General features: G+C 38.3%; 3 protein-coding genes and 1 pseudogene across 3 annotated transcripts; 1 reads left to right on the top strand and 3 right to left on the bottom strand.

The window, feature by feature from the left end:
• Positions 1 to 499: 499 nt before the first annotated feature.
• On the bottom strand, positions 500 to 3,551 carry LOC137743406 (uncharacterized). The gene is made up of 6 exons (XM_068483290.1): positions 3,323 to 3,551; positions 3,079 to 3,209; positions 2,732 to 2,901; positions 2,290 to 2,367; positions 1,640 to 1,784; positions 500 to 1,040 (listed from the first exon to the last, which is right to left on the bottom strand). Exons 1-6 carry the CDS (start codon positions 3,426 to 3,428, stop codon positions 627 to 629), a joined length of 1,044 nt encoding a protein of 347 aa, XP_068339391.1. The 5' UTR covers positions 3,429 to 3,551; the 3' UTR covers positions 500 to 626.
• Positions 3,552 to 13,365: 9,814 nt separating this feature from the next.
• Positions 13,366 to 15,943, bottom strand: LOC137742046 (uncharacterized protein At4g14342-like). Its single transcript, XM_068481784.1, has 4 exons — positions 15,809 to 15,943; positions 14,929 to 15,014; positions 14,704 to 14,827; positions 13,366 to 13,711 (listed from the first exon to the last, which is right to left on the bottom strand). The coding sequence occupies exons 1-4, from the start codon at positions 15,812 to 15,814 to the stop codon at positions 13,664 to 13,666; spliced, it is 264 nt and encodes an 87-aa protein (XP_068337885.1). The 5' UTR covers positions 15,815 to 15,943; the 3' UTR covers positions 13,366 to 13,663.
• A 1,877-nt stretch (positions 15,944 to 17,820) lies between these two features.
• Positions 17,821 to 19,270, top strand: LOC137742075 (protein translation factor SUI1 homolog). Its single transcript, XM_068481820.1, has 2 exons — positions 17,821 to 17,975; positions 18,737 to 19,270. Exon 2 carries the CDS (start codon positions 18,781 to 18,783, stop codon positions 19,117 to 19,119), a length of 339 nt encoding a protein of 112 aa, XP_068337921.1. The 5' UTR covers positions 17,821 to 17,975; positions 18,737 to 18,780; the 3' UTR covers positions 19,120 to 19,270.
• A 562-nt stretch (positions 19,271 to 19,832) lies between these two features.
• Positions 19,833 to 23,892, bottom strand: LOC137742074 (calcium-dependent protein kinase 2-like; annotated as a pseudogene).
• Positions 23,893 to 24,468: the final 576 nt, after the last annotated feature.

The raw sequence follows: 24,468 nt of genomic DNA, 5'->3' as shown, positions 1-24,468 counted from the left end.
AATTCCCTTGTATTTTTTTAGGTTAACAAAGAAGAAAATTTACAAATTCTAGAAAATAAAATTCCGTCATTTTTGTTTATGTCATTTTGAAAATTTTTAGTAATCCAAACACAATGTTAGGTTTATTTTCTTGTGTTTTTAGAAAGACTGTAATTTAGTAGTGAAATAAGAGAGGGATTGTGGTATTACTAAATTTGGTTATCTGGGTTTGTTTTCTAATTAAAAATTAATGTGAGGTTGTAGTGTTATTTGTTTTGTAATTAAAAATTAATGTGCATTGCTTGTCCTTGTTTTTAGGGTTGCGTGAAAATACCTGCAGGTTGGTTCATTGGAACCGATTATTTTGGTTTTGGCACAATCTGAAATTTAATTTGGTAGCATGCGATACTAATAACCCACACTATTTTTTAAACTAAACCAAAATAATCCACACTAAACTAGCAAAATAATAGTTTATGATGGTTTTTGGTTAAATTAAACTTAGTCCAAGCCATTTTCATTAAAGCTCCCTTCTTGAAATTACTAGTTGCATGTGCATAAGCCACGAACAGTACAACACATTCATTTAGCAGCAAAGTTGACGAAAACCTGGTACATTTGAAGGTAATGCAAACAAACAATATGTGCTAGTTCCAACTGTGTAGAGATCTGCTCGCTCGTGAGGCTAGAGCGACTGCCTTTGCTCTGGTATCCGTCATCACCCAGTCTCTCTCCGCACGTCGCTGATGCTGCCTTGCATTTTTGGCTCTCTTGGGGGCTAACCGAGTATCCCTTTCCTCAAATGCACGTCTAAACTTTTCAGCCACAGACAACTCCACGGAGCTGGAAAGAGATGAATGTATTGCCTTTGGTGTAAAACCACGCACCGCCCATGTTTTGGGATCAATATCCTTGACAACAGAATCATCCAATTGGATGTCTGGGAATGCCTCCCTGGGAACTTGGGTTCCCCTTAATCCGAAGGGTGATGGCTTTGGATTTACTGTAATGCGCGGGCATTCGGTGGCAAATCCCTCAAGAGAATCATTATCAATCTTTGGCTGCAAAACATGAAAGGAGGAATGAAAACATCACAAGGCAGGAACAGATAAAGAAGCAGAAAGTGATTCTCCTACTTGTTTCTCTAAGGGCAGAATAATTGAATGGTCATAGCCGACCACAAACTTGTGCACCGCTTGCGGACCCAACTAATTACTAGTAGGGGCTGTAGCCCCCTATTAAATTTCCTTTATTTTATTCAATCTTCTATATACATCTAAGCTTTCCTTGTGACACTGTTTTACACATCCCTACTCTTACTATTGCTGACATGCTACCATTTGAAGCCCAAAGATGGAATCCATTTTTTCTTTTTAATCTTTTCCAACCTTTCGGATAAGTTCACACAGAGAACCGAAGAATGTGTCCATTCTATTCATGGCATCGGGCATGGGATCACAACCTGTCTCGTTACAAGTTATCATTTGGTAATGCAAAGCATGCACGCGTATGACCATAAAGGGAAAGTCAAGACAGTCAAGCATTCTACTATGTAGGGAAGAGATGAAACCACTTCATCATAACATAGTGGTCACCAAAGATCAAAGAAATTAATCATTGATGAAGAATAGTATCATAAAAGGACATGTTAAGTACATACCCATACAAGCCAACGCAATGACTCTGCACCATTCACAATTTCTGCAGTATTCAGTTCTTCCCAGGAATCTCCCTCTACATCATTCAACTTCGGTTTAAATACATCCAAGCACCTGCGTGCAGTGTGGTCACTCCTAGGGCTCCCTCTGCAATTCATAGCCTGTTATGAAGTTACTGGTAGTCAAACACAATATTACGGGCCACTAAAAGCACAAGGGGTGGAACCAAAAAGTAAAGATTACTTGGCCTATACTAATTTTATTTAGTGGAGACAATTTCATATGATGATTACGAAGCAAAGGAAAATGATTTTAGAAGCACGATATACTAAACAATTTCATATCTTATTAGATCAAATTGTTATTAATTCATTCCACAAGGTCAAGGTACAACTAAATTTTTCTACTTCGCAGTTAGAAAATTGAAAGTGAGTCACATTAACAACAAAGGAAAGATAGAAAAAAGCAACCGGGTCCAAATTCACTCTGGTGTTGGTATATCAATAAAACTTCTAATGTATAACAATGTCATCTGGTTACGGAATCATTTCAATCACAAAAGCTCTAATCAAGACCATGGCAAAGATTGATGCGCATATAGAAACTTGTAATGAAGTTTAAAATATTTTTTTGGTTAAGGAAAGGTGTTTACCCGCATCTCAACGTCTCCAATGATTGGCAACGCTGCACAAGTTCAGAAACTCCAGCAGCAGTGATTTTGTCACACCGACTGCAGAAGAAATGTCTCAGTTTAACCACAAAGTTTCTTCAGACAAAACAAACTAGAGAGTTTGAAACCAAAAAATATGTTGATTCCTTAAGTCTTATCCAATCGCTACTCAGGTGATTGAAACAAATATTAACTAAGACCAACAATTTATATACATTTGTGCCTCAAGGTTACTATAAACTTAAATACAGTTACAAAGTATCACACTTCACGGATTGGACATCGAAGCTAAGACCAACAATCATCCGATTTCTGCTAAAACATTTCATCTTCTCCATGTTCAAAGTATGTTGGTGTTACTCAAATATCTTAATTAATCCACAGTTAAGCCGATACACGATATTATCACACTGAGCATCCGTACCTAATATCAACAGCTTGAAGTGACCCACATATCTCGGCCACTTTTGCTAACCCAAAATCCGAAACATCTGATGCCGAAAGGTCAAGACTTTTCCATGTGTGATCAGCCAAAGAGACAATAACATCGTCGTCGAGTAACTTTCTTCTTCTGGCAATTGCCACCAGTGCCACCTACCATATCAGAAATTGCAAAAATCTTGAGATTTCAGAACCAGCAAATGTTAATTAGCTTCACATGTAAACAACAACCCATCCACAACAAAGAAACCCATCACAGTTTTTTCCAAAAGAAAACAAATTTACAGAAAAAAAGTGATATGGATTTTGCGAATAAGGATAGAGAAAAACCTTTATATCCGGCGGAAAGTTAAATGCAATCTCGGCCAAGTCGGGGATGATATCCTCCAAATGCCTGCCGACGATTCCGATACACAAACTTTGTAAACTCGGAGGAGTCTTGGCCCTTTCAAGCTGTGTTCCTGCCATGGATATTTCAATTAAGCTCACAAATCGTGCATATATATATACATACATACACATATATCTGTGCGTGTGTAAGCATCTGAAACAAATATTCAACTTTGGGACGTACTGGAGGATTGGATTGGAGGGATTTGGGGGCTGGGATTGGATTTGGAAATCAAATCCAACTTGTTCAACGAATTCGTAATCGAAGCGATGGCTCTTCCTTTTTCCATCAAAATCAAAAATCAAAGACTTTCTTCCCCGACTTTCAAAATCAAAATCAAAATCCCTAAATCTAAAGCCGCAGGAGACTATTTTCCCGACTTTTCCGATTTTACAAAAAGAAAGAAGAGAGAGCTAGGTTTAGTTGTCATCAAATTTAAAGGTAAAAATAAGTTTCATATGTTACGATCATATTTAGAATAGGATTGTGTAAATTCTAGGAAGTCTGAGAATGTAACTTATATTCATATTAGGAGGAAATTACCTATTCAATGTTGTAATTCTAAAGGAAATGTTTTTACCTATCCTACTATTATAAATAAGGCACAATAGTGTGAATCAAAGACACCTCACAATTAAATCAATCTCTCTTCTCTCTCAATATTGCCGAACCCTCTCTCTCTCTCTCTCTCTAAATCCTATATCATTCAATCAAATAGGCCTACAACACGTTATCAGCACGCTCTTGCCAGAAGCTGAGGAATTGACGCATCGTAGGAGGAGGCTATCATCCACCACATTCAAATGCTTATTCGTTTTCTGCTAATTAGGTACGCTTAAAATAAAGGAAGATATTTGAAACGTCCACGAAGCATGAAAACATTCTCCATGATGCATGAACCCCTCTATGTTTATATTTTCCTTTCAATATATATATTGTATATGTTCATATATATATATATATATTTGTTTCTTGCATATTAAAATTAAATTGTTATGTGGAATTTGTGAGTCAAAATATATAAAATAAATTAGAAGCATATTTAGGGTTTCCTAAACCCTTAGGGATTTTGAAGGCTTATTCATTTTCTGCTAATCAGGTACGTTTAAAATAAAGAAAGATATTTGAAACGTCCACGAAGCATGAAAACATTCCTCATGATGCATGAACCCCTCCATGTTTATATTTTCCTTTCAATATATATATTGTATATGTTATATATATATATATATATATATATATATATATATATATGTTTCTTGCATTGTACAATTAAATTGTTATGTGGAATTTGTGAGTCAAAATATATAAAATAAATTAGAAGCATATTTAGGGTTTCCTAAACCCTTAGGGATTTTGAAAACTATATAGGAATGGGAAATGGTGCGACATACCACTGCACCATCACTATGGACACAGCACCAGGCCACGACCTAGATTTCAACTCGGTAGGGCCTGAAGCCCCATGCCTAAAACACTGCCAACCTAGATTGGCTGGGTCCACTCCTGCATGCCGCAGCCTTTATGGTTGCTGGGCTCATTGCCTGCCCCGACCTGCATTCAATCCAGCTCAATTAGCTAGAATTTTCCCACAGCCCGCGTCCCATGCAGCCAACCCTCGCGGCTGGGCTTTCCACGCCAAACCTGCAAGCTTTTGAGCTTTCTCCAGTGCCCCCCTCCCTCAGTCCAACTTCGGAACCCAGCTACGGCTGGGGTTTCCTTCCTTACCCGTGGCCTGCAGCCATCACTCGAGGTCCTTTGGGCCTTGCCTTATGCTTAAGGCACCTAAACTCGTGCCATATTACCCATGGCACTAAGCCCAAATTATTTTGGGGTTATATTTTTCGACCAATAATATTATTGTGCTTCTACAATCGATCCCGTATGGCCCGATTTATTGAATTAATTAAAAGTGACCTGCAGTCCATTAATATGATAATGAATCCAAAATTATCGACCTGAATATCACTTTTGGACATTAACGATTCAATAATTTATTTTTATACTTTGAACCGTCACATACTTTCATAGTAATGAAGCTCTCACACTTGAATTCCCGAAAAACCTCAAATCCACTATATCCAAATTAGTATATTGCATTATGTGTTTCTTGCAAGAACCTCTCATTATGAACTAATTGTTCATAAAAACTAAATTGAACCTGTAGTTTCAAATTTAGTGCCTTTGAAACCTGAAGTTTTCATTCAAAACATACCACATGAAACCTGTAGTTTTCATGCATAAATTAAACCACTACATGTCTATAGAACCTGTATGTTCTACGATATATGTCTATGGCTTACCATATGACTAATCACGTTTTCTCCCTCCGTTTTAGGGACATGTCGAACTTGAACAAGCTCGATTTCTTCGCTCTAGAAGTCTCTGGAAGAAACTATCTGAAGTGGGTGCAAGATGTGAAGCTCCATTTAACTGCAAAGGGCATTCGAGCCACCATCGAGGCACTTATTGCTGACAAACCTGTTGACGAAGCTAAGAAGGCTACTGCAATGATCTTCATTCGAAGACATATCCATGATGCATTGCAAACTGAGTATCTCACTAAGGAGGACCCACGCACCCTCTAGATTGTCTAGTCGATTGTTTCGATCACTAAAAAGACATATACTTGCCTGAAGCAAGACATGACTGGCAGTATCTTCGCTTCTAGGACTTTAAGTCCATGAATGAATACAACTTTGAAGTTTGTCGAATCCGTTCTCTGTTGAAATTCTGCAAAGTGGAACTAATCGAATTATATCTCCTGGAGAAGACCTATTCAACCTTCCATGCCACCAATATTGTCCTACAGCAATAATATATGGCACAGAAATTCACCAAGTTTTCAGATTTGATCTCTGTTTTACTTCTTGCTGAAAAGCAAAACCAGTTTCTGATGAAGAATCATTAAGCTCGACCCGCTGGCTCAAATGCCGCGCCTGAAGCACATGCAACCTATTCTAGCAGTCATAAACGACGAAAGAACCATCGTGGCTGTGGCAATGGGTGGCAAGCCCAACCACAGGCCTAAGGTCAACAGAGTGCCACACCTAAGGGAAGAATTGCGACCTAGCAGCGTCCACCATTCACCCCTAAGGTCCCAAACTTCAAGAACAAGGGCAAAGCTCTCGTTCATGCTACTTCTCCTGAACTGGTGGATCAAGGGATCATTGGTCACATGTATGCGGAGCTTCCCCTGAGGCTATTGCTATGTATCGTTCCCATCGTGGGTTTAACCTTGCATATGTGGATCATCCGGAAGATGCAACTACATCAATGGAGATATTGGATTTTCAGGAGGCGTCAACACCTATGGATGAATAAATTAGACATGTTTTTTTAGGGTGTTTACCTGTAGTGGCCAAAACCACTGGGAGTGGCCAGCCCTACTCCCTTATTTTGCTAGGTTTATGGTTTAATTTTGAACAATTTTTCTATGTATTTGGAATAATTTGTTTGGTTTTGGTTTGTTTTGAATTATGGATTGTTATTTGAATGGATATTATTTTCTCGAATTGCTTAATTGAATGAATGGAGTTATATCTATGCATGTGACCAATTCAATCAATTTATTTCTAGGTATGTCTAGTGGGGAAGTTAGTTGTCTGGTAGATAGTACAACCACGCACACCATCTTGCATGAACGACATTATTTTACTAACTTAATACCCAAGAAAGCTCATTTAACAACTTTCTCAGGCCCATCCAACCTGATTGAAGGATACGGAAAGGCACGTGTCATGTTGTCTAATGGTTAAATCTTGACCATTAAGGAGACACTCTATTCTCCACGTTTCGGAAGAACATTGCTAAGTTTTAGAGATATTTGAGATAATAAATATCATCTTGAAACCACTAAAGATCATGGTTCTGAATTTCTTTGTATCACTTCATACGAATATGGCCAATAGCATATTCATGAGAAGTTGGAACAACTGCCGAGTGGGTTATACATTACAAACCATTCTCAACATAAAAGCCCACAGTGTGGCCGGCCCTATGCTTGAGTTCCAGGACACTTTGTTGCTTTGGCATGACTATTTGGGACATCCTGGACGTGACATGATGCGATGTTCCTCAAATCTTCTCACGGGCATAAGTTACATCCCTATGTTGGAGTTCCGCCATGCAAACCGTGTTCTTTAGGGAAGTTGAATACTCAACCCTTCCATACAAAGATTATTCACGACCTCCTTAAATTTCTTCAGAGGATTCAAAGGGACATTTGTGGACCAATCCAACCAACATGTGCACCATTTAAATATTTTATGGTGTTGGTTGATGCATCGACAAGATGGTCACATGTTTGCTTGTTGTCCACATGTAACGCCATGTTCGCTAAACTCCTAGCTCAAATCATTAAGCTAAGGGTTCACCACCCTAATTATCCAATTAAGTCAATTCGACTGGATAGCACTGGAGAGTTTACGTCACAGACTTTTGACGATTATTACATGTCAATAAGGATTGATGTGGAACATCCTGTTCCCCATGTTCACACCCAAAACAGCCTGGCAGAAGCTTTCATAAAGCGCCTTCAAATGATAGCTTAGACTTTGGTTATGCGAACCAAACTGCCGGTATCTGTCTGGGGCTATGCAATATTGCACGCAGCTATGTTGGTCCGCCTAAGGCCAACTGCTACTCAACCACATTCACCGTTACAGTTGACCACTGGATACGAGCTTGACGTCTTGCATTTACGGATGTTTGGGTGCGCCATTTATGTGCCAATAGCACCGCTGCTATGTACCAAAATAGGTCGTCAGAGAAAAATGGGAATCTATGTCGGTTATGATTCGCCATCAATTGTTCACTACTTTAAACCCTTGACAAGAAATCTTTTTACCACACGTCTTGCGGATTGTCACTTTGATAAGACAATCTTTCCGTTGTTAGGGGGAGATAAGCATGCTAACGTTCCCGTAGAATGCCGCGAATTGTCGTGGTATGCTCCCACTATGTTTCATTTAGATCCCCACACTGCCCAGTCTGAAATTGAGGTGGGTCGAATTATAGATCTTCAAAGCATTTCTCAAAGCATGTCGGATGCTTTTAATGATCTAGCTAAGGTGACAAGATCATATATACCCGCTCCAAACACACCTGCAAGGATAGATGTACCCCGCGTATGTCAACAACTCGCCTGGGAAGGCAGGACTGTCCCCGAAGATGGGGAGGCCGCACCTTCCATGCGATAAGGTACATTGGCAGTTAGCCAATCATTTGCTCCGACCCTGAAGCGTGGTAGACCCCTTGGTTCAAAGGATTCACAACCTCGGAAGAGGAAAATGGCACTAACTAGTAACCCTAGTTTGAATTTGACCATCGCTCTCTCATCCGTTCCAACGCATAAGGTTATTCTAGATTACGGTAATGCTTCAGATGAAACATGCTGACCTTCCGAGAATCGTGAGATTTCGGTCCATAACACAGTATTGGATGAGGTTTGGAATAGGAATGAGATGATCGTCGACGATACATTCTCATACTCAGTAGCTACTGACATCATGCTTGGCGATGACATTGAACCATGTTCCGTCAATAAATGCCGACGTAGAACCGATTGGTCAAATTGGAAACAAGCAATCTAGGTCGAACTCGATTCGCTCGTGAAACATAAAGTGTTTGGACCTATTGTTCCAACACCACTGCGCGTGAAGCCTGTTGGCTACAAGTGGGTTTTCGTGAGGAAGCGTAATAAGAAGACTAAAATAGTGCGATACAACGTAGCGCAAGTCTTCTCTCAGTGCCTAAGGATTGATTACGAGGAGACGTATTCCCCCGTAATAGACGTTATAACGTTCTGCTACCTAATCAGTTTGGTAGTTTCAGAAAAATTGAATATGTAGCTTATGGACATGGTAACCGCGTATCTCTATAGGGATCTAAATACGAAAATCTACATGAAAGTTCCAGAAGGACTTCTATTGACTGGCTCAAATAGTTCTAGATCACGGAACACTCTCTTAATTAGGTTGAGGAGGTCACTCTACGGATTAAAACAATCTGGGCGGATGTGGTATAACTATCTGAGTAAATATTTGACAAGTTAGGATTATGTGAACAACAAACTATGCCCATGTGTGTTCATAAAGAAGTCACATTCCGGATTTGCAATCGTTACAGTTTATGTCAATCACATGAATCTCATTGGGATTCCCGTAGAGCTTGAGGAAATTACTGCATACTTGAAATCTGAATTTAAGATGAAGGATCTTGGGAAAACTAAATATTGTCTTAGCCTGAAGATCGAGCATTGTTCGGATGGAATCCTAGTACATCAATCGAACTACACCCAAAAGGTATTGCGTCGTTTTAAAGAGAAGCCTTCGAGTACACCCATGGTTGTTCGGACTCTACATGCTAAATGAGATCCATTTCGTCCAAAGGAGGATGAGGAAGAGATTTTGGAACCCGAAGTTCCTTACCTAAGTGCAATTAGGGCTTTATTGTACTTGGCTCCGTGCACTAGACCCGACATCTCCTTCACAGTGAATCTTTTTATCAAGATATAGCAATGCGCCCACACGCAGGCACTGGAATGATGTTAAAGACATTTTCCGGTACCTCAAAGGTACTACAGATTTAGGCTTGTTCTATACTCATAAATCTCCAAGTGTTGTCGCTCCCTATGGCCTTCGGATTGATTCTCACCTTGTTAGTTACGCAGATGTTAGATATCTATTTGACCCACATATAGCACATTCTCAAACGGGTTATGTCTTTACTGTTGAAGACACCGCTATATCTTGGAAGTCTACCAAGCAAACACTAATTGTGACTTCGTCTAACCATGCTAAGATTCTCGCCCTGCATGAAGCATCATGTGAGAGCTTTTAGCTGAGAGAAGTTATGGAACATATTCAAAGCACTAGTGGTCTTACATCAGTTGTTGACCTTCCTATGACGATCTTTGAAGACAATGCAACATGTATCGAGCAGTTGAAGAAGAGATACATCAAGGGAGACAACACCAAACATATAGCACCGAAGTTTTTTTACTCACACCAGCAGCAGCAACATCAGAATATTAAAGTCAAGCAAATCCGTTCCTAGGACAACCTGGCCAATCTCTTCACCAAGTCGTTGCCCAAGTCTACATTTCAGAAGCTCGTCCAAGAAATCGGTATGCGTAAATTATCTGAGTTGAATTGCTTGTAGTTCTCTTATTTAGAAGTTATGTTTAACTCAGGGGGAGTATCTAGAAGCGTACTCACTTGATTTTAATGTACTCTTTTTCCTACAATTAGGAGTATTTTTCCCACTGGATTTTTGCTACCTAACGAGGTTTTAATGAGACACCCATCCTGGGATGATCATACTCCGTTGAGTTTACTTCCTTCATCCAGTTTGACGTTCGTTTTTAGACATTATGCATACTTCTCACTTTTCTCCTTAGTCTATGGGTTTTCCCTATACCTTGGGTTTTACCATAGCAAGGTTTTGTGAGTTTTATTACAAATGCATACTTCACTTAAATTTGAGACTCGCGATCACTTGTTGTGTCGATGACTTCATCAACTATTCTACCTTATCTGCTGAAGATCTGATGCGATGGTTTGTTGAGTATTTACACACTCAAGGGGGAGTGTTGCAGTCATATTTAGAATAGGAATGTGATTGCATAAATCCTAGGGAATCTGGGAATGTATCTTATATTCCTATTAGGAGTAGATTACCTATTCAATGTTGTAATCCTAAAGGGAAAGGTTTTTACCTATCGTACTACTATAAATAAAGGCACAATGGGTTGAGTCAAAGACACCTCACAATTAAATCAATCTCTCTTCTCTCTCAATATTGTTGAACCCCTCTCTCTCTAAACCCTAGGTCATTCAATCAAATAGGTCTACAACATCACGGACATATTAATTCGATATAGATCGGCATATAAATTTTCATAGGAGCATTTTCGAAGCATTTTTATTCACCATCTCCTTATCATACACTTAATTATTTGACAAATGTCTAATTATTAGGTGTATGACGCATGCCCTATTGTTAAGTTGATTAGCAAAAATGCTTCTGAATTTTCATATATCCAATTTGACATATGAAAAAAATGTGATGTCAAATAATCTTTTAATTATGAAAGTAGCCTTTACCGCAGCGGTGGAAAGGAATTAAACACTTGCATGACAATCTAAGTTCGAATTCTGTCGGTGGCTAATCTAACAAATGTATGTCACTTAGTACTACGGTCTAGTGATATTTCTCTTCACTCTTAAGTGAGAGATCTTAAGTTTGATTATCGTCAAATGCAACTTTGAGCTACATTATTGCTAGTCCATTGTGAGGCTAAGTCCGCTTCCTCTCCCTTTAGTGTAGATAATATCGTTTGTTAAAAAAAAATCTTTTAATTATTTATTATGTGAGTCCCATTAATGCACGAAAATGAGTCCTATAAATATCACTTATAACTAATAAAAACGTATGAGCTAAAGTGTTATTGAATTAATATTTGACATTTATCTATAGACATCTTCATTGAAAATATTTATAGCATTAAGGGCAATTCAATATAGGGCAAATAAGCAAATAACTTATTCTCAGTTATGCCCTTATACCTACAAAAATCTCACGTTGTTGCTACATTTAATGTTTTTTCTCTTTAGTCCTCCGTTCTTCATTTGTGTTTTCCAGAAAGGTTTGAATTACTCTCTTAAAGCAAGTTTTATCTTGAGACAATTCCCTTTTCCATGGAGCAAGATGTTTGGCTATTTCATTTGACATGTATAGTTTGTTATATAAGCTAGTACCTAACACGAGTAGCCGTCATCAAACAAGTATTTCAAATGTTCGACCACCGAACGGCTCAACATAAAGAATTTTCTTTTTCTTAAGAAAATCGCTATATTCACTCTCAAGATCATTGACTGCCTTATTTTTGACACCACTAACTCTAAGGATTGCAACTTTCTGCACCTCTCTTAAGTGCAGTGCACCCATAAACCAATGCTTTTTCTAAATGATTACGTGACGGTGTGATATAATAATGCGTTCCACTTTTCTCATGAATGTGTCAGGGTAAAGTTGATAAGTGAGGAAATAAAAAGAGAGGAAGAAGCTTTGCAGGAAGATCTATATTCTGCAGATAGAAAGTTTTCTGAGTATTATAATGTATGAAAATAAGAATCCATGTTTTTGTTCCTGAAATCTCAAACTGGCCTAATTTCGTTTGTGAGATTATGTGACGTGTGTTCTCGCACAAACTAGGTTTTAGAGCAGATGCTGGGAGTTTTGATCAAGTTGATCGAGGATTTGAACTTGCAACACCAACATAATTATGTAAGCTGCTTACAACGCTTGTGATGTCAATGTGATTTCAGCACTTGGATTTTCGATATGCATTTAACATTTTTGCAAGTATCCTTTATATACGATTCTTTTTTTCTTGTTGAGCATTCTTGAACTTTTGTTGTTGTAATGATTTATAGGACGAACCACTAAAAACATGGCTGTGCAAAAGGTGCGAGACCATGAGCGCTAAACTGAGGTTCGTTGCCTGGTTTTCTGTATTCTGATTGATTGCAACTCAGCAGTGACTACTGACTGGATTTATGGTATTCGTTTATTCTTGTATGATGGTATTAATCGATTCTACATGATGAGGATATACCCGATCATATTTCAGGAAACTGGAGTATGCTCTCGTAGGTCAAATGTATGCTAAGGACTCTGGAGTATACTCTTTCCTATCCTCCTCCTATAGTTCTTGATTTTGGGCTTTTCTACGGGATTTTGTAAGATAATCTTTGTTAATTAACTCATGTTTCATCGTTTTTTAACCAGTTTACCCACCTTCGTGAGTATCAGGGTGTAGATCCTCACTTCGATCAAGTTGCGCGGCAGTATCGTGATATTGTACAGGTAAAAAATAGCAATGCTCAGAGTTGTTCATTTATCTGGTTCCTCTGCTAAAATCTTTGATAACTTTCTGGTACAGAAACTGGAAAACATGCAATGGACGATCCAGCAAGTTGAAATGGACCTGAAACGCCTCCCAGATAACCTGAATGCCTAGAATCCGCATGTTTCTTTGGCGGTTTTATTCAGTTTTCCCATTTGTTGAAATCGGATCTAAACCGATTTATTCAAATAAAACTTTCTCACCCAGAGATCTGTCCAACCTGTTTTCGGCTTCATAAACAGCTTTAGTGAATTAGATGCATGAATTATGGCAATGATAAAAAGTTTGATGTCATAATGCAGCTTAACGTGAATGAATACGGATAAGGGCCACAAGAAGGCATTAGATTCATGAATTGAAAAGAACGATCAAGTACACGTAATCAAAGTCACATATGATCACTTTTTTCAGCAAACGGGATAGATAGGAGAGCAACGTACATGGAACAAGTTTACCGTCACGTGGCGTTCCAATCCAATAATACTATGCCATGAGTAAAAACCTTACACATGTTAGTGTTTTATTGGGAATGAGGCGCTGTGATGGGTGTACATCATAAAGAGGTAAGTTCTTAGGACAATATAGAGGTAAGTTCTTATGACAATATGGTATCAATCGTCTTCTCTTTCCGGGGGAGGACCGCATGGCAAAAGCATTTTCTGCACAACAATGAAAACAAATCAATTCAATAAATCATAAAGACAAAAATCACAGCTCGAGTTTTTACTAACGCATTATCAAATATCTCTACCGCATGAATTTTAAGATCACCGGGTGCAATAGAAAACCATCATAAATTACCCATCACCAGGCCCAAATAACAAAGAAAAGAAACCGACACACATTGACATCAGATCATATGGATACGAAAAAAAGATTAGGAAGGGCTTTACAACACTGCAGACTAGTTGCGGGATCAACTGGACCAAGTGCTAACAAGAAACCAAGATTATATCAGAATTCAGAAGTACAGATAAATAATACTATACGGTCGAGCATGACATGGTGTCCATGGGATAGTAGCCTATTGTACTTAAGTCTACTATGCTGGTCAACAGGATTTGACAGGGGCAATGGAATACTCAGCCCAGGTAGTTTGGATAACACTTTGTTCAGTTGAGTTTAGTTAAAGAAATTGCAACAAGATATACTGCAGACTGATTTCTCCCAGGATCTTGGATACCCAGCCTTTACATCAGCGGGAAGTCACTGATGGAAATGTCACATTTCAAGAAAACAATGTATAGCCTGGTAAACTTAAGAGTGAACATATTCTGGATAACTAAACAAAACCTTACCCCAACTACTTAAGAAACAGAGCAGTACAAAAAGCACTCAGCGAACTTCCTCTCCATGTTTTACCAAACTAAACCATCTGGAACTTGTAAGAAATTCATCACCCAACTTCTCCTTTCTTGTCTCAGTTACATACTAAATTCAAAATTATCTTCCTTCTAGTTAGGCACCAATGAAACAAGGATCGAAAAAATCTCAAGCCACGCAAACTTACTAACTGAACACGCAACTAATGAACAACAAAGAAGTAACAATCCAATAAAACATAACCAGACTAACAGTAGCTAAAGATAAGTATAGAGAGACACCCAATTCATATCCTCAAAGTCATAAAAGTGCAAAAGTAAGAGAGAACCTGCATAAAGTTGTAGCGTTCTCTTCCAATGGACTCATTCTCCGCAAGAGCAAAGTAAGCAAGAAGTGGATAATGGCCAACATAGGATGCGTAGCTATCGCGTTGGATATTCACGGCCCATTCACTACACATTCCAAACGAAAGAGAAGTTCAAAATTAACACATAACCCAATCATAAATACAAAAGATTATTGCATTTTGCAGAAGAAGCAAGACTATACTCACTATCTATTCATATCGGCATGTCCGGTCCCAACATATTTAGCTTGAAGATGTTCAAGCTGGGAATTGATGTTGAACCTATCACTGGCCTGAGCTCAATATAAGAAACACAAACAATTAGCAAGCTCATTACTACTTTCAAGTATTAGAGCATCTCCAAGAGACTCTTTACAACAACATTAGCTAACCATAGCGAAAAACCACCAAAACCTTACTTCAAGAGACTCTTTAAATGTCTCTCTGTTCTAACATAGTGAATAGTCACTCCATAAGAGGAGTAGAGAGAATTTTAGCTAAACATTAAAAAACTCTTCAAACTTTCAAACTTTTCAACTCTCTCTTGAAAACTAACAAAATATTCGGGCTTCTTAGGTAATCCATCTTGGATCCATTTTTTTTGTTTCAAAAAATGAATAAGTAGCTAAATTAATTAATATTTAATACCATACCAAACAACTACTTAAGGTTTTTTTTTTTCTTCTTTCTATTACAAGCATATTCTACACTAATATACACTAAGGGGAGGGGAGCGTTCAAACCAAGGACGCATTGGGCTAAAAGAGGAATCTTTAACCACATAGCAACCCACCACTTGTAATATCATTAGAGGTGTTTAGTTAAACTGGATAGTCAAAAATAGTTCTTTGACACTGTTAAGCAGCTAATTTAACAAAAAAAAAAAAAAATTGAATAGCCTATTGGAGATGCTCTTAATACTGAAAATTAGTGTTCTATGGTGATGATATTAGGGTTTTCTGCCGATTTTCTTCCTCTTCTTTCTCCGGAAACAAAGAGAAAATTAGGGTTTTAAGCAATTACTTAGGCAAGAACTAGAGGAGAATATTGCAATTGAGATGAGAAATTAGGGTTGATGTGTAGTTACCTGCATATTGGCAAACGAGAAGAAGTAACCAGCTGAATTGAATAACGGTCACCGAGAGTTCGAGTCAGAGAGAGATGTGAGCTTTATGAAGACGACTCTGCAGCTGCAATTGCAAACCCGCAAATGAAACGTTGGGAAATATGCTTTGTTATTTGACTTTTACCGCGAAGGGGGAGGTAAAACCTAGCGCAATATAATTGTTACCCTAGTTTGTTACTGGGATTCTGAAAAAAAATCGCTATAAAAAAAAAACTACGAGCCTTTTTATGTTTGTTAAACATTTAATTTAAACTTTTTTTTACAGTTTTGAGTGAAAAATAAAAAATAAAAAATATAAAGTTGCAAAGCCCAGTTTTGAAAAATCAGTTTTTTTTCACATCTGTTTTACATAAAAGTTTATCAAACACTATAATACTGCTTTTTTTTTTTTCTCAAACTCTGGGTTTCTTGGTTAAACAACATTTACCTTTTTATGATATATATGCATACCTTTATATAGAGTCAGGCATGGCATGAAGATAATTCATTAGGGCATGTGTGGCGCTCCCTAAATGCTTGGTTTTTTTTTTTTTTTTTTTTGGCAATAAAATGATTGGTTTTAACCCTACATTATCTTGTTTATTTAGCCAACAGCGATTGATTATGAGAGACGTGATGTGGGGCACCCGTAAGAGTCCAATGTAGGGACGATTCTTAACAGCATCAATAATCATGGCCTATGTTTTAGCCATGATTATAGGGATCATTATCTCTTGAAGATTTCCTTATCAGACCCATCTGGGCTGATCTCATTAGCTTCTAGGCTAATGGAGTCCTCCTTAGGCCTTATTTGGCCTGCGAAGTCTTCCAACTTTGTTGAGTGGGGTGGCCTAGCGTACTGCTTTACATATTTCATCACGTGATGCATGGTGCACATAATGGCACACCCTTGTTGAGCGTGATTTACATAGATACATCTCTTCTTGTATTTAATGCTCAACCCGTGCAAAGGTTAAGTGTTGATGAAACCCTTAGGGTAATTCCATCAACCAGGTTTGCTTTGGTACACGTGACATCCCCACTAGAGCAAGTGAATTTTGGTTACCACAACTATCAATATATGTTCCCCAAATTACGTATTATCATGGTAAATCTTTCTAGATATGTATATTGTACATGAAAACTCATATTTCGTGCAAGTTTTCACATACTAGAATGAAAATTTCTACAAAAATTTATAACTCAACCAGAGAGTTTATACTACTTGATTCCCTATCTTCAAATAACCCCATTTCATAATAGAGTTTGTATATTTGTATATTTTGTGGTGCAGAAAGATCCTCCTAATTTGATTCATGCTATTTGGATGGTACTAAATTTCTCTTGAGTTTTAAAGAACAACATTCCAAGATTATTCACATGAATCCAATTAGGAAAAATATGCCCGACTTAAGGAGTCTTTACTTGTTATCCAACTTGTAGGGTACCACCACCAATAGTAACATTGATGCATTGGCAAGCATGACATAAACTCATACGTATCTTAATATGCCAAGTGGATTCTTTCCTTTCTTCATATCCACTCAAATGTTCTCGATTATTTGATTCTGGATTCTTTGTTGTGGTCCCACAGTCTCTTCACCTTTCTTTCTTCCTACGGAATTTCTTTCGTTGAACTTATATAGAATATTCACGTGATATTTTCATCTTTAAATGATAATATACTATTAGACTCAACATTAACAGTGATCTCAAACGACAATTTATTATCGAATAAATCTAAATAATAATATATTATTAGACCGAAACACAATGATGACAATATATTCATTACATATAAATTTGCTTTCCTAGCACTTGCATGAATTTGCCAGTCTGGGGTGCGTTCATTGTACGCGTACCCTGGAAATATTAACTATTAAAAAAATAGATATTATCCATTAATCCCGCACGCCAGCTTGATCTCACCGTTCACACTACCAGACACTCGATCTCGTCCGTCCAGTTGTCAGGTTATATTTTCTTGGACCCACCTCAGGTTAGCCACGGTTTGTTGAATTGGTGGTTATATAAACACCGGTAGTCTCTCCGAGTTTCTTCATCCTTGTCTCCTCCGAAGCTAATAAGGTTTCCAAGTTAAAAAAAGAAAAGAAAAAAACCCTACCCTTCCCAGCTTTCTATTATTCTGGTACGATCCATCATCCCAATTAATTATTTTCTTTCTTTTCTTTATATTTATAGTTAAATTAATGGGTTTTTTCTTATCATATATCATGCTATATGTATTCTGCTTTTGTGTATATTGATGCTTCTGTGTCATATGGGTTTTGTTACTTTTTGGTTTTTGGTAGAGAAAGTATTCGGACATCGATCATTGATTTGCAACAAATGCTATTAAGTTCATGCATGAACAAATTGAACTATGTTCTTCATGTCCTTGTGTATATTGATGCTTCTGTGGATCAGAAGAGAATTCACCTTTAGAGACAAAACGGAGAAACTAAGTGTGTAAATATTATTTTCCATCATGTTTTTATGCCCAGTAGTTTGGTTTTTGGTGGATTTAAACAAAGCCCATGTATTGTTTCGTTGTGAGTTGATATGGGCGCCTCAAAAAAATCATGACGCTTTTATTTCTAGGAGGGTTTATCGTATGACTATTTTGAAGTGCTAATATGAAAATGAATTCCTTTTTCTTCTACGAAGTTAATTGGAAGAAGGGTGTGTGTACACCTCCTTTGGCCATGAATTTTCGATTTGGGAAGTTGCGCCGCGTTTCATAAATTTAAGAAATAAAGAAAATCCATCTTATAATTTATGGCAAATATGTATCTATTCATGTTTTTATAAATTGAATTTCATGTGTTCATGGTACCAATTAGTTGGATGATTGTTGGTATTGAAGCAACATTTGTGGAGGACTAACAATGCTTTTTTTGTTGTGTGCAGCTGAATTTGTTGCAGAATTCTCAAGCCAAAGCAAAAGTACATATATGGTTGAATTAGACGTTCAGATCCCAAACCCTTTTGACCCCTTCTCCGAAGCTGAAGACTCGGATTCCCCCGGAGCCAAGGACTATGTGCATATCAGGGTGCAGCAGAGAAATGGAAAGAAGTGCCTAACGACAGTTCAAGGGCTGAAGAAAGACTTCAGCTACAACAAGATCCTCAAGGACCTCAAAAAAGAGTTCTGCTGCAACGGCAATGTCGTTCAGGACAAGGAGTTAGGCAAGATAATTCAGCTCCAAGGCGATCAACGCAAGAACGTGCTGCAGTTTCTCGTTCAGGCCGAGATTGTTAAGAAGGATCGGATCAAGATTCATGGTTTCTGAGGGCTTGGAGTCGTGTTCGAGTTTGTTAGTGTTGTATTCAGTTTGCTACTAGCTCCTCCTGGAACCTCCTGGCTTGTTAGGCTCAGTAATGAGCTGGGGTTGTAAAAACAGAATTGTCTATATCCTGTGGAATTTATAGACATTTGATGCATGATGTTGGTCTTTGTTAATTTGCTTCCTTGTTTGTTGGTTGATGATGATTTCAGTTCAATTTTATGGGATTTCATTGTTAATCCACCCTAATCGTTTTTCATTTGCTATCAATTTGGTGGAGGATTCCACAAAGGGTGAGACTAGCTCATTACGTGACGAGAGAGAGACCAGGTAGTGCAAATTATCTCAACAAATGGATTGCGTTTTTTCAACAATAAAATTTAGCATTTCTTAATCTTGTCCCTTGTTTTTGTTTAATTTATTTCATTTGATAGCCATTAAATGAAGCAGGGTGCGTGAAAAGCTGAAAATGATTGCGTAAAACCACCTTCCTTCCTACAAATCTAGGGAAGCCTTCGTATAGGAAAGCGATTCATGTGTCCTCATTTTCACTATTTTCACAACCTCCTCAATTCTAGCACTTAACTTTCCATCAATTTGTTTAATCCAGAAGAACCAGTAACAGAACGAGTGTGCAGAGGTGAAAAAGACGAATAAAAATCATTTCTCTTCATTTATGAATTGAAAAAAAATAAGCCAAGCCAAACACGAGATCTAAATTAATTAGCTTGCTCTTCATTGATTTCCTAAAACATATTGACATACCAAAACGTAGACAAGACTAAGGATAAATACAAGGCACAATAGAGACGCAGACTTTTTATGCATAAACAGTTCCAAACTAAAAGCTTCAATAACTCCACCAGTTAGTATTATGGTCCAGTAGTATTTTTCTTCACTTGTAGTGAGAGGTATTTTATTAAGTTCAATTCTCGCCAAAGGTGAATTTGAACGACGTAATTGCTAGCCTATTGTGAGGCTAAGCCGACCCTTTCTTCCTTAGTATAGAAAATATTTGTTCAACCCAAAAAAAAAAAAAAGCTTCAATAACTCCGGAACGCAGTTGGCAGCAAGCATGAAATACCACTGGTGCGTCTCACGGTCCACCTCAATTTACACATACAGTGTAGAACTGGAACTTATGGCTTGCAGTAGTCAGAGAAATGTTAACGGAAACTCTAGAACAGCTTGGCCTGCGGTTGCATTCCACTTCTCATCATTGTGGAGAACTCCTCATGGTTGATCCTACCATCCTGTAATCCCAACAGAGTTAAGTACTCATCAAAATGGAAAAAACAACAATTTTGTGAGGATGCCGACTTACATTATCTGTATCAACTTCGGATATTATTTCCCTAATTGTAGCTTTGTCGCCCATTCCATACTCTTTCATTGCTGATTCTAGCTCGTCTCTTGTGATAAAACTGTAATGGACCAAAAAACATTACCCGGTTAATCATTAATGCTTACTCATAAGCCTAATCTTATCAAATTTCATGGTTAAGAATATTAGAACTGGATCCAGAGCGAATAGGAGCTGAGGTCAATTATCACAGAATTGTAGTTAACTACGGCATATTTCTAGTTCTTTGGAAATGAACGTCCACGAAATGCGCACGCATTTCTTAGAGATTGGAAGAAATGCTTACCCGCTATTATCTTTGTCAAAATATTGGAAGGCTTTGTAAAGATGTTCGCCCCTCTCTAGCCTGTGTTTATGCGTTGTAGCAGTGATGAATTTAATGTAGTCAATCGATCCACTCCCATCCACATCAGCCTGAAATGCAAATGCAGAATATGAGTTGGGCGGGATGCAAAATGGTATGCGGAAAAGGTAATCGAAAATTTGATAATAACTTACAGCTTCCATTAGCTGCTTGACTTCAGCCTCTGTGAGCTTACAGCCAAGTCGAGCCAATCCTGACTTGAGTTCATCATAAGTGATGGTTCCACTGTTGTCGGTGTCCATGTTTGTAAACATTGCCTTCAGCCCATGGATTTCTTCTTCAGAAAGATTTTCCGCAATAACCTATAACCATGTTCATAAATTATACACGCGAAGGACAATAAGATCCAGTATATAATACATCACACGTTCAAAATGCAAAGAAGTCTATGTGAGCAAGCCTCTGGACAAACATACCTTCAATGCAAGGTTTTTAAGTTTGTTCATTTCTCTGAACTGTTTCATCCTAGAAAGCACTGCAATGTCTATGGGTTTGTCTGAAGCTTCTCCGCCATCTCTGATCCATTGATGCTCTAAGTTGGAGACCCAACAAAAGTTTTAGTTACTAGAGAAATCTACTAGACATAAGCCAAGTAAAGTATTAAATAAAAGAGGGATTTGTACCTAGAACCTGAGTCGAAGTGATACGTTTTTTAGGGTCCTGTGTTAGCAACCTCCGGACTAGGTCCTTGGCACTGGTTGATATAGATGGCCATGGTGCACTTGAAAAGTCAATCTCTCCCTCCAATATGGCATCAAACATCCCCTTCTCCGTTTCTGAATCAGTATTGAAAATTATTAACCGTTTAGACCAACACGAAAAATACAGAACCTATAACTAGTACACAATATCATGTTAAGCAAAACAAGTATATAACTGTGATTTACCTGCCCAAAATGGAGGCACTCCACTTAGTAAAATATACAATATAACTCCTGCGCTCCATATGTCTATTTCCTTCCCATATCTGCATCGCATTACTTCAGGAGCAACATAGTAAGCACTCCCAACTATATCACGATACACCTTTCCTGACAAGACTTTACCACGAAAGATATATGAATAGCTATGCAACAAGCGGAAGCATATCAAACACAATATAGAAAAATATTCACCAAAATGGCGAATAGCTGTCAAGTTTAGTACATATGTCTGCAGTAAATTACAAAGAAAATACAGATCTACTCATCTCAAGTTTTAAAAAACGAGATGTGACGCTAAAATCTAAAGCAAACAATCTAGTGATGTCAAGATTTCACAATATTATTTCCACGATGTTATCTCAAGGATAACTATGAAACCCATGAAACTAGACAACATATTAGGAAGGTTCACAAGACCACAAATTTTTGGCCTGTTCCAGAAAACCCCAGTTCAACAGAAGTGTTAAAATACATGTTTCCAATTACGGTGTTAAAAGAAAGCACAATATGGCTATGGCAATTTACCGGTCTGGACTCCCATCTCACACGGATATGTGAAAATAGGCTGCAAGCATTATGTGCCTCTTTTTTACTGTTGAATGATCAAGCAGCAGAAAACATCTGCAGACACATCAATAATTGAAGACCATCTCTCCCCTCCCCTGAGTAGTTAAAGATGTTAACTCGTTACTAATACAACTGCATCAAACATTTACAGTATGGCTCTTTCCTTTTCCTTCCATCTCGGTTCCATGAAAAGAATGGAGGCCATTATGGGAATATGGCCGCGAAACATGTTTGGTGTGGTGTGTATCATCGTCTATCAAACATGGCAAAGCAAATGAAATTACCAAAGCAGTGAATTCTAAACTGATGGAATTCAATTCAAGTCTTCATTGCCCAACATAATTAAGGCTCAGTTTGTCTACGGTAATAAATTCAACATCTAGAATCAAGTTTTGATAAAGTGCTTATGAACCGTCTGAAAATTGCCAGCTAACATGCCCTGGTTACCATTTCTTATTTTCTAAAACAAAATGGCCTAGTCTTGAGTCTTCTGTCAACCTACAAATATATTATGAAACCCAGCTAGCTTCTGCATTGACTTCGGGCATCCGAATTTAGTACCATTATCACTAGAAACATCATGTAACATGCTACTGAATTCCAGATGAAAACAAATTCCGCGATTGAAGCAGATGCGCATAATTCACCTAATACCTTATAACTATCATATCAATTGTGAAGGATACTGCATTTTCAAGCAAGTAACTATGAAATGATGAATCTAAATTTACCTTCTTCAATGAAGACCGACAACCCGAAATCTGTAGCCTTGAGAAGGGCATTCTCATCCTTGCTAGACAGCAAGAAATTCTCCGGCTTCAGGTCCCGATGCATCACCCCCATAAAATGACAGATGTGGACAACATTAACAATCGCCCGGCATATCGAAGAAGCTGCCCTCTCACTGTAATTTCCCTTGGCAATGATCCTATCAAACAGCTCCCCAGCTCGATACAAACATGGACAGACTGCTTGTCCTCGTAACAACCTTTGAACTCCACATTGTTGGGTTGCCCGCTCAAATGCTGCATAATCTGAATCTCCCTCTTGATGTCCTCCTTGTCGTTCTTGGTGGCAAGCTTCCGCTTCAAAATCGACTTGCCGGTCGAAATCTCGGTGCAGAGATACGTCACGCCGAATTGGCCTCTGCCCAATTCTTTTCCAATCGTGTACTGCAGCCTGACATCCTCAACCGGTTTTCCGAGGATTGTGTTGTCTGACGGCCTTTGAGCTGCTGGTTTGGGGTTTTAGCCGGGAATGTCGGTGGGGTTCTTGGTGGCCTGCCAGGCCGCCTTTTTCGGGTTGTCATTGATGAACAGCAGCAGCTTCATGGCTATGGAGTTTCGGGTGGCGGGCCCCACCTCCTCCTCCTGATCCGTAGCCATTTTGTTGTCGCTCTGAATCTTTGCTTTGGCTTAGACACTTGCCCATTTGTTGTTTTTGCTTAAATAATAGCTCTTCTGCTGGAACTGCAGAGGAGAGAGAGACTTTTGGATGACAAATTATTTTAGGGATGAGGGGAAAGGTAAGAGAAACAGAACCCAGATGAGGAACGTGATAAAGAAAACTTTGGAAAGGGTTAGGGGAAAGTAGGATGGAAATGCAAGGTTGAAATAGATGAAGTTGGTGAAACAGTTCCACGAAGTGAGATCGTTGAATGTTTCCGTACTTCAAAGTTCTACCAAGTTCTAAAAAACTTAGGCGTTAGTGTCGGCGACAGATTGCGGTTTAGTGCCAAGGCAGCTAGGTGGGGTTTAGGTGGGTGCCCAGACGGACTAGGCAGATTTAATTAAATCTATTATATTTTGTGTAAATAAGTGTTTGTTTATACTTAAAATATATATGATTTCATCATAAACTACAAAATGGAACGACTTATATATTATGAGCTATTGGAACATAATGAAAACATGGGAAACAAGTATATAATGTGTGTTCTTTTAAGTATTCAACAAGTCTCTTACAATTTATTGAAAAAATAAAATGCAAAATGAAAGTTATCTATTTTCTGTATAACTGAGTCGCAACCTAGGCAGGAGTCTAGACGGATTTGGGCGGGGCTAGGCAGGTGCCTGGGCGGGGCTAGGCAGGTGCCTAGGCGGGTGCCTCAATAGGTCTAGGTGCATTTTCTTAATTTT

This window comes from Pyrus communis, chromosome 8, assembly GCF_963583255.1.
Source record: "Pyrus communis chromosome 8, drPyrComm1.1, whole genome shotgun sequence".
Taxonomy (NCBI): Eukaryota; Viridiplantae; Streptophyta; class Magnoliopsida; order Rosales; family Rosaceae; genus Pyrus; species Pyrus communis.
This window is presented reverse-complemented; position numbering and strand designations above follow the sequence as displayed.